This window comes from Pterocles gutturalis, unplaced genomic scaffold, assembly GCF_000699245.1.
Source record: "Pterocles gutturalis isolate BGI_N339 unplaced genomic scaffold, ASM69924v1 scaffold14700, whole genome shotgun sequence".
Lineage (NCBI taxonomy): Eukaryota > Metazoa > Chordata > Aves > Pterocliformes > Pteroclidae > Pterocles > Pterocles gutturalis.
Genome location: NW_010141017.1, coordinates 1 through 9,142, shown reverse-complemented (window position 1 = coordinate 9,142; position 9,142 = coordinate 1). Strand labels below are relative to the sequence as shown.

General features: G+C 37.7%; 1 protein-coding gene across 1 annotated transcript; it reads right to left on the bottom strand.

The window, feature by feature from the left end:
- Positions 1–895: 895 nt before the first annotated feature.
- SDE2 (SDE2 telomere maintenance homolog (S. pombe)) lies at positions 896–8,641 on the bottom strand (the record flags this gene model as incomplete). The annotated part of the gene is given in 8 exon segments (XM_010083889.1): positions 896–984; positions 987–1,022; positions 1,444–1,594; positions 3,662–4,070; positions 4,694–4,805; positions 5,525–5,694; positions 6,234–6,345; positions 8,524–8,641. Coding segments are annotated over 8 exon segments (1,197 nt in total), but the record flags the coding sequence as incomplete, so codon positions are not given.
- Between the last annotated feature and the right edge of the window lie 501 nt (positions 8,642–9,142).

The window sequence follows — 9,142 nt, the reverse complement described above, 5'->3', positions numbered from 1 at the left end:
AGCATAAACAAAACAGCTTCCAAGAGGAGAGGTTATAAGATTACAAAACTGACTGAAATATCAGATACAAACTGTTAGTATCAGAAACATTAAATACTACCTGAGTGAACTGAATTCCTAGCATTTGAAGCCCATTTCCTATCAGTATCACAATTCAAAACTTTGAGTCAAACTTTAAAACACATTAACAAATGGTGTAATGTCAGAACAGGAGAGATATAATTTTTAATTTTTCAAGCATCTCTACAAGAAAATCTGATAAGCAGATCATAAACATAATATTCTCCAGCATATGGTGGTAAAACCTGAGGCACCAAACTAAACACTTTTAAAAAACCTCTCAAACCAGAGAAGGGGCAGCTGCACCCACAGTCAGCAAGAGGCCCTTACCCCCTCACAGGATAACTCCCAGCACCGAGATTACAGACGCTGTTCTCTGATAAAGCACCACCACTGCGGGATATTTAAGTCCTTGGGAGATAATTCCATTGCTTTACCATTGAAAAAAAACAAAAACCAAACAAAACCAAAACCCACCCTAAATTCCCCATTCAGCTTCAGATGATCATTCTGTATCTTACTAACCTTCAGCAGCCTGGAAGTTTATCTTATTCTTTTTAATTTCTTAAGGATGTGATTCTCTTTTCTCTCACTCAGACACTCTTCCAGGGCAAAATACATAAATACCCTTATTTAACAACCCTAAAATAAATACTTGCACGCATGAATAATTTATATCATACTGACAACTGACACCCCACAGAAACTCACAGAACAGCATATTTATTTATACTGGCCTCATCCATATAAAAATGTTCTTCTTATATAAAGAAACTTCAGCTTTTAAGCCTGGATCATAAGTTCAATGTTTCTCATTTGACAGTTGTCAACTGTGCTAACTGGAATACACCTTACAGGAGATTCAATATAAAGCTAAGAAAGGACTGCTATTTTTCTTAAAATAGGTGATGACTGTGTCATACAACCATTTTCCAGAAAACATTCAGGTGATTTTTTTCCATATACAGTGAGTTTGTTCTACCTGTTGCATTAAGACTTGTCATAACTATCTGTGAAGTTTAGCAAAATATAGCAGTTTGAATCCTTTAATATCAAACACATAACTAACTCGCTATCTAGTCTTAATCGGACTTCCTCAATATGAAGTTTAGCAAAATATAGCAGTTTGAATCCTTTAATATCAAACACATAACTAACTCGCTATCTAGTGACTTACCCTGTCTTAATCGGACTTCCTCAAGAATAGAAACAAAAGACTATCCAGGGATGCCAAAGAATTCTACATGGCAGTACATAATGACAACAGAATAAGAAAAATTTAAAGGTACACAGAAACAAAATGATGCTTTAAAAAGAATCACTTCTTTTTCCCTTTAGAAGGCTTTGCAAATAAGGCAGGATCAATCTGGTCTCTAGACAGACCTCTCACTGAAAAAAGCCTTGCTGCTCTTTCCTTTAAAGTGCCTCCACATTTCAGTCCTAAAGACATCAATTGCATCTTCAGTTTATCTAAACCCAGGGCTTCCATTTCAGCAGCAGAGTTGAATGCCAGTAGATCTATTGGTTCTATCTCCTGCAAAGAGAAAAACATCCCATCAGACTCTTATTATTTTCTTCCTGATTAGGGAAGGATAAACAAATATAGACAGAATGCTTCCTCTTGCAGAAGACCTTCAATTAGGATTATCTCAAAGTCCTAAAGCGGAGCAATGTCTCCACAAATACTATGTTGGATATTCTAGTTATTAGTGGTACCTATGCTACCCAGGCAAAGTATTAATGCATCATGTATAAGCAAACTGATGCTATTACTCTTATGGTACATACCATGCTAGAGTTATCAAAGGCACTTCAGAGCAAGTTAATACCAGCAGTGGGAATGAGACTGCTCCGTTAGGAAATCAGCAAAAACAATTAACACTGGCAGAATTAGAACCTTTATCCTGCTAAGTATACAAAAAAAGACCGGTTGCCTCATTATTCTCATCCTACTTTAAAAAAAAAAATCCATCAAGGACTATTATAAAAATATTTCCACCTGCAATAACAATCTGCCACAGCATTGGTGGAGTTTCCTGTTCTAGGAATAGACAGTCTCACAAATACTGACCAAAAGGTAAACAGTGAAGAATGGTAAACATCCTGTTTAAAATTTGCCAGCCCTAATAGTACAGTAGATGACAAAGTTCTAATTTACCAGATTACATCCTTGGTCTTTTTTCCATTTAACTGGATTAAACTTTCACTTATCAGAATTCAGTCACTGACAGTTGCCACTGACGGCAGACTTTCTGCTCAAGCTGAAACGAGGCAGAAGAAACCAAGGAACTCCCTAGCCCCCAAAAATGCACCACATTTTGTTTTACTGCTAGAATAAGCCTAGATTCATTACTCCCAAAAATTTTTTAATAGCAATATTATGCAAGCAGGAACGAAGCACAAGTATTGGCAGCTTTCACTGCCAAATATTAGTTGGGCTTTGGGAAAAGCTACATTCTCTCCTGACTGGAAGACTGATCCAAAGCCTCTTCAGCAAAAGAATCCCAGCCATCCTCTTGTCAATCACCAGAGAAGGAACCTCATGGTCAGCACTGCTCCTGATCTCACTGAGGGCTGTGACAACCCAGATTGCCAGCAGAGGTAATAGTATGGTAACAGTACAGACCCACTTCCACCATGGATATACCAGATGATCAACTTTAAAATCACTCTTCCACTATCCTTTGCAGCTCAGGTGCAAGCCCATCATTTATACTAATCCTGTCTCTCTAGTGAAGGAGCTGCTGCTTTCAGACTTTTGATGGTCAATGAAGAGCAGAGGCGTGCACCAGACTACTAGACTTCTCTGTGAACTAGACTCAAGTCTTTTTACAATAAAAACTAATAAAGACCGATCCGCAGATTGGTTTAGAGGGCGACTACCTGCAACAACTTTGAAGTTAAATATTAAGGCTAATTGTAAAAAACTAAGGTCAAATTATGTTATAAATAGGATTAGTTGAATTGGACAGTGTTTGGTAATGTGTCAAAAAGTATGAGTCTTTCATCCTAGAGAAGAGTTTTATTTTCCTTTTTCCACCCCTCAATAAAGAATTTTGGATCCAGAGTGTATCTATTTATGTAAGAGAAAAAAAAAAAAACAAACAACAAAAAACCCCAAGGGAAACATGGATCTCAGGAAAGACAATACTACACAGCCAAAGGCAACTGCATCTTAGTAGCAACTTAAGACTATCAAAATCTTAATCTTATAAAGTTCTTCCTTGGCCCATTCTACTTAGCATCTCTCAAGACAATGCCACCATACCACAATTCAACTCTCTCCATGGAGACACAGTCAACCAAGAGCCTTCTTTGGCTGCAGTTTCCGTTAACTTGCTACATTCTATTTTCCTAAATCGTAAGATACATGTTCAGTTAAGCTGTTTTTCCTTTTAAACTTGGGATTTTTTTGTGGTCTGAATCAAACTCTGAAGATTCTATTAGCTTCTTACGGAGATTATGATTCAAATTCAAACACTTATATCTAATGCATTGAGTCATAGGATACAAATCCCCTCCCCTTTTCTGTGATCTACAAGGGGAAAAGTGATTGAGTGAAGCTGAAGATGTATCACATTTTGTACTGCTTTGTACTTACTGTGCTCTGTAACTGGTTCATTTCCTGTGCCTTAGAAGAAACATTTTTTTGCTGCTCTTCTTTCAGAGCTTGGGTTGCTTCATTCTTTTCTTGGGCCTCTTCCTGCAGGGGCTTTGTCATTTTACTACTTTCCTCAGATGGAATTTCAGTCTGCCCATCTGTGTGCGTCTCTCTTTGCAGATCTCTTCCAGTACCTTCTGGCTGCTCCAGTGGTTTCTCAGTTGCACTGGCAGCTGGACTATCCCCTACTGAATCCACAGAGCTGCCTGAACATTCATTTGAATTTCCAGCGTTTTCACTATATCTGCTGCCTGATGGACAACTTCCGTCAGATGCACGAGGGGAGTCATCTTCACTGTCATCCTCACAATCCGAACTGTCACTGTCATCCAATCCTTCCAATCCCAACCTAGCACAATCAGTATGTTACTAAGGAATATTCATCTATTTTCACAATTATTTTTATTGTCACTTTTGTCTTTCCAAAACTCACTTCAGAGAGCTGCGCTGAACTACTCTAGCAGCTATTTAGTATAGTTTAGTAAATGGAAGAGCTCCCAATATTGAACAGGACCCAACATCCCCCCAAAATATTTATCTTTTTACAGCATTCCCAATACAGAAAGGTGTGCTGCCTATTGCTCCTCCAGACACCACTGGAATCATTAAGGCTTCAGTTTCATGTTACATTAGGTGAATAATGCCAAGGGGGAAAAAAAAAATATTTAAGTTCATTGTAAATTTAGTTCATTAATAAAAAAGAGGACAGTGAGAGGTAGTAGAATATAAACATATTAGAGGTGGGGGGAAAGGATGTCTAGTTTTGCAAATAAAGTTTGTCTGCTGCAGCAGGGAACAGAATTATATGAATGCAGCAACATTTACTTTCAGTTCTCTGATTTAATCAGTTTGATTTACTTATTCCTATTTAAGTCTACATCTCAGATAAGATGCTGCATACTTGTATATACCTAACCTTTTACCCTGTTCAAGGCTTAATACTGGAGTATAAAAACAAGGCATAATGCTTACCAAAAACATTTTCTTTTTCGAGGTTTTGTTCCATTCGTTGCAGATTCACCTGGACGCTTCCGACTATTGCCACTTTCTGGTGACACCATTTTGCTTGAAGTAGCCTGCAATCCTTCAAAACAAAGTTAAAAGTCTACTTCATGAGTACACAATTCATATACTATGTTAATTCTACTTATCATTTAATTTCAGATAAATTGAAAACACTAACTGAAAATAATCACTATCGGTACACATTTACGTAGACTCAAAGCTTCAAAATAAACTCAGTAGCAGCAAAAGCTTTCCTACGTGGCTTTACAAAGGTACAGAGTCAATAAAATTGGATTCCTGAACTGAACTCTCAAGTTCGACATCCCATTTAGCTTCGAGTTTCACTATCAAGCTGCCAGCAAGGGAATGAATAAATAAACAGATAAATAAAATAACTACAAAGAACAGTAAGTAAAACAAGGTATTTTGTAGTTGGATTAAATTTCTAGTTTTACTGTTTACATATTTTATCATTTCACTGAAAATTACTATGTAATTCTTACAGCTTAACTAGCAACACTACCTTCACAGAATTTTGCTTTTACTATGAGATGACTCTGCAGCACAGCAAGATGAAGCATCCCTTGTATCTGTGTTATGCTGTTCAATGCAATTTAAGAAAGGCAACAGCCAAAGAGGAAAAATTAGGTCCAACAGATTTTATTGAAATTTAAAATTTAATTCAATTGAAAGAGCTACTGTCAGAAATTTAAAAAAAAAAAAATTCATGTTGGAGTGAGGCTATAGGGACTTGTAGTTTATTTTTTGAGGAGAGAAAGTGAGCTTAAACTGCAGTACCTTTAAGGACTGAATCTTCTAGTCGCTCAGCCATTTCATGACACTGCTGCTGGTAGTCTGGATTTGTGAAAAAGTGCTTTGGCTCTGCAAGTTTCCGCTGCAGCCTTTCCAAGCGCCTTTGCTCTTTTTCTGCTTCCCGTTCTGCTTGCTGCTTCACCCATTCAGCCATCCTGCAGATGACAGAACCAAGAAGACTAGAGTGTTTCCAGCATTTAATGTAATATCAGTTTGTTGCTTTGCAATTACCGGATGCTTCTACCACCTGCTAGCATGGGAGACAATGGGAAAAGACAACTAACAACACCCAGGGGAATTACTGAAGGAATATAGAGATTCTGCTACAGTGAAGAGAGGAAAGTTTATTTCAGAAGCCAGAAACAGCAGTAAGGTCACACATCCCCAATATCATGGTTCTGCAGCTTCAGAGAAAAGAACTGTAAGATTTCCAGATGAGAAAAGCAAGAGGTGCAGAACAGTCTCTCAGAAGCGGGCTGCAGTACAATCACATCTATTTTGCAGTAATATAATTACAGTCAGAAGAATCCTGTTAGCTTCCAGTCTATCTGTGCTTAAGATTCCACTTTTGCTCTTTTTAGTATTCAAAATAATATTTCATTGCTAGAACAGCCTGCCATTTGACCTCTTTTGTTAACAGTGAGCTGCACGGTCAGACTATTTTATCATTCTAGATTCTAAGAAAAGGCCTTACGCTTTTTCATGATTGACATCTCGAAGTCTCCTTCCACTGAGATCTCGGCAAGCCTCTCTATTTGTTGTCTTTTCAATCTGAGCACCGAGTGCTCGTAGCATTGATCCAAACCCTGAGAAAAAAGTAATCAAGAATTAGCTAAACACATACACAAATGGAGATGAGCTAGTACAAAACAAAATAATTAATTATGGAAGAAGAATACAGTGAATTTAACACTTTCCCTCAGAGCAACTGAAATAAAGGGTAAATTGAAAGTTGCAACATGTTTGAGAACTGTCATTGGGTGAAATGCTGAAACATTAAGTGAAAAAAGGCATCCAGCATTTACCACTCATCTTGGTTTTGTGCTCCTGATATCACACCAGATGGACTCCAGATTTACTAGAACCTGTGCAGCACTTCTAACATGAAAGCCTATTTCTGGACTCCCACAGCAAAATAATTTGAAACCTTTTTAATCTCAAGATAACTTTTTGTGTCCTTTGTAATTTAACCAGGATATACCTCCCCCTTAAGCCCCTTTAGCACCCACCAATATGAAATGCCCTTTAAAAAAATCTAACAAAAAATAAAACCACTTTTTTAGGAGATAGCCTTAGCCACTTCATCAAGATGATCATGATGTACAATACTATGCTGGATAGCCCCACAAAATTGATTTCTATACAATCCTCAGCCTCTAATTACTCAAAGGCAAGACTGCTAATGTCTCAATTCCACTTTATGTTGTCTCCAGATGGAGAAAGACACTTGTTCAGCTACCTCAAAGATACATAATGTGGATTAATATTAATATAATCCTTTGACCAATTTCAAAGTGCCAGGCACTGTTTTTTAAATAGAAGTTTATAAATAACAAATTTTTACTTTTCAGTGCCCCAAAAGTATCTTTAAGGAGTGTTTCAAACAGTAACCAATCCAGACAGCCTACTGCATCATGGGGCAGAAACAGTTCTGTGTTCAGCTAATAAAACCAATTGCTACCATCGGCGAGGAGATTTTCTGTAGCTCAAGAAACATGCTACTGAATTTTACATTCTGAAGAATGCGGACCTAGCTGCTACACAGAGCCAGGCACGCTCCCAAAAATCAACAGCAATGCATTCACTCAGGTCGCAGGTGCTGATTAGATACTGATTAGGATTAGGTCTGATAATAAAATGCTCAGTTCTCTTCTAAGCCTGCATGATCTATATTCCCTTGAGATCATACAGTAAGTCTCAATAGTTCTGACCTGTGTTTGTTTGCCCGTTTTTTTCAGTCTTTTATGTTACACAGTCAAAACAAAAAGAACACTTTAGAAAGCAGACAAAATTATTAAAGAACAATTTTAAACGGACCCCAATGGCACATCAGTAACACAGAGGGAATCACAGAACACATATCCTGTGTCATCCCAGGATAAATGAAGCTGACAGGAAATAGGTGAGGAAGAAGCATCCTATACTACGACCTTATACCACATGCACCACTTCTAGGGCACTTAAAGAAATCACAATACCCAATAAGCTACAGCAACAATATTTACTTCCAGTTCTACCTAAAACTGAAGAAGGCAAAGTAACCTGAGCTGTGGTCTGATGCAAGGGTGCACAATTATTCAGAATTTTAGCTCAACAGCCGGAAAATTCTGCAAACTGGATTTGAAAAGCAAACATACTGATTCCAATTACACTCAAATTCTCTGCTAAACTTGCTTCACCCATCATGTTCCACTTTAGAGAATGCCCACATTGTCAGTGGCTACACCATTTTAAATGATTAATATATATCTTCCATAACACCATTAAAATATTTTGTCAACATAAGGAGTCTAGTTTAGACTGAAATCCTTAGTTCTCTGTCTACTAAGATCTTGGCTTTTTTTTTTTCAAATAAGATAAAACAAAATAAATTAGGTCACATATAACACACTCAAATCACAGGCTGTTTGTACCTGGAATATTTGCCCTAAATGACCATGAGGGAAACTTAGGAGCCTAAGAAGCCAGGTGCTTTTAAATACTATTTCAACTCTGAAGTCACTTTGATGCACATTACAGAGTTCTACTAGTAGAGCTAAGCTGACCAGTGATGCAAAGAAGAGCTATGCCAGCAAGGCTGTTAGCTGAACTGCAGCTTCCCTGGTCAGTGCTCACCTTTGCAAGCAGACTTTGGTTTCAGCTCAGAGATATTATATCACAGTCATCCACATCACAATATATTACTATTATATATTATCATTGACCGCTCTCAATACAGACTATAACAAAAGTTTTTAAACCTAAGAATCTAATCAATAACAAACCTCCTTTTCCACCACAAAGCCTTGGTTCCAGACTATAAACAGCTCCATTCTGCAGTACATCTTCATCATTAACCAGTCGCCCGTTACATTTCACATACAAGCTTTCTTCAGGAATACTCTAAAAACAGCAAAATAGAATCATATAACTGATTGAAAGTGAAACATTCTGACAAAGTAAATCATTAAGAAGTAATGTTTCCTTCCTTCCTATAGGTACAGAAGGGAAGCAAAAATCATGCGATTTTAAAAGCATAAACGTTCTCTGTGGTGCTTGTTTTAATTTCTGTTTACTGAAGGATTAAACACAGTCTAAATCAGCATCAGAATGGGGAAAAGCCACGCTATAAGAAAATTTACATTAAGTGTTCAAACACCCTATATTAAAATTAAAAAAAAAAACAACGTATTTTTGGACTGTAAGGAATTTATGACTGATATCTTCCACGTATGTATAAATTACATATAACGAGACTAGAGGACTCTCTCACAGCAACCCCCCCTGCTCAGCAAAGAGACCGCACCGACAAGACCCGTGCCGATAGCTGCCAATCGCGACAGCTCGTCACTCAGAGGCACGCCTCACGGGGAAAGGGCGAGGGCAGACATAAGGCCTGCGAAG